This window comes from Echinops telfairi, unplaced genomic scaffold, assembly GCF_000313985.2.
Source record: "Echinops telfairi isolate 266 unplaced genomic scaffold, ASM31398v2 ScPeMD7_7421;HRSCAF=8459, whole genome shotgun sequence".
NCBI lineage: Eukaryota > Metazoa > Chordata > Mammalia > Afrosoricida > Tenrecidae > Echinops > Echinops telfairi.
The window spans coordinates 21,211,666-21,213,060 of record NW_022111321.1 but is presented as its reverse complement, the minus strand read 5'-3'; the positions used below and the strand labels follow the sequence as shown (position 1 = coordinate 21,213,060).

General features: G+C 51.0%; 1 protein-coding gene across 1 annotated transcript in view; it reads left to right on the top strand.

Annotated features, from left to right (window-relative positions):
• Positions 1 to 1,270: 1,270 nt before the first annotated feature.
• PPP2R1B (protein phosphatase 2 scaffold subunit Abeta) overlaps positions 1,271 to 1,395 on the top strand; it is a 49,612-nt gene continuing 49,487 nt past the window's right edge. The window contains exon 1 of the mRNA XM_004708975.2: positions 1,271 to 1,337. Within this exon, the coding sequence (XP_004709032.2) occupies positions 1,271 to 1,337 (67 nt within the window). The remainder of the gene's footprint in view (positions 1,338 to 1,395) is intronic.

Below are 1,395 nucleotides of genomic sequence, written 5' to 3'. Positions count from 1 at the left end.
GTGAATTAGGGTCAGCTTGCTCTTTGACAGTGAAGCCCGCAGGAGTCCGCTAGGCTGGTCTTCTTCTGACCGCCCCTTACCTTTGCAGTGAGAGCAGAGAGACAAGATTACTACCTTGTTTGCCCAAGTCCTGCCATCTCTCCTGCACCTCTCTTCTCTCCTGATGCCCTGGAGCTGTTCTTTGTGGAAGTGAAGCACTTCCCCACTGTGCCCGGCCACTGCCAGCATCCCAATTGGGAAAAATCTCTGAGCGTTGTGTGAGCCAAGCACACTGTCATTGTGTGCGGGCATTGTGGGAATCCACCAATGCCATTGAGGTGACATTGACACGTCTAGAGCCTGGAAAAGGCCTGGCCGTGAAGTGCCCCTCGGCCACCTCACCAGGGCAGGATCTGGGCCTTTTGATTTTCATAATCAGAAACCACAGTCAGGAAAAGTACTTCGTAACAGAATTTGAAACTACCAGTTTTCTTTTTCTAGGAAATGATGGTCCTTTTCTTGTTCATGGGGTGCTGGCTCACCCAGAGTGGTTAAGAGTGTGGACTCTAGTCAGGTCTGAGTTTGAATCAGAGCTCTGTCACTTACTGACCGAATGACCCTGAACAAGTTTCTACATCTGTGTGAGCCCCTTAAAGTCGTGATCGTAATGTCACTGTCTACGCCGCATTTTTGGAAGGACCAAATCGTACATTTTAAAGGGATAAATTCCAGTGCCCATTTAGGGTACTTGCTCGATAAGTGTTTGCTGTTTTCACTTTCTTCAGAAACTGGTAAGAAGTTCAGGCTTTGGATTGCGCTTACATTTCAGAATAACATCCGAAATTATCTGCCGTAGGCCTGTCACAGCACACGTGTGTGTGCAGACTCTTCCTTCCCTTACACGTGACCAAGCCACCTTTTGGGTACTGGCACAGGAAGCCCAACACTCACTGCCATCGAATCGATGCCGACTCACAGCTGTCCCGTAGGACAGGGTCCTAAAGGGTCAGGGTAGAACTGCCCCTGTGGGCTTCTGAGACTGTAGCTGTTAATGGGAAATCCTTGTCTCCTTGTCTTTCCCCCGAAAGGCAGCTGGTGGTTTCAAACTGCTGACCTTGCGTATCCCAGCCCAATGTGTAACCACTACATCACCAGGGCTCCACACAGAAAGCCCAGGATATAGTTTTCTCTATCACTCTAAGATAATTGAGAGCTGAAGTCTCCCCCATGGCTTAGATGCAGAAACTGCTGGAGAGTTAGGAATGGCTCGTGGTCTGGCAGCCCTCTGACTATGCCGGCACTTCTGTGGCACACTCAGGTGCAGCGGGACCATGCCGCCACTTCTGTGGCACACTCAGGTGCCGAGGGACCATGCCGGCACTTCTGTGGCACACTCAGCTGCAGAGGGACCACGCC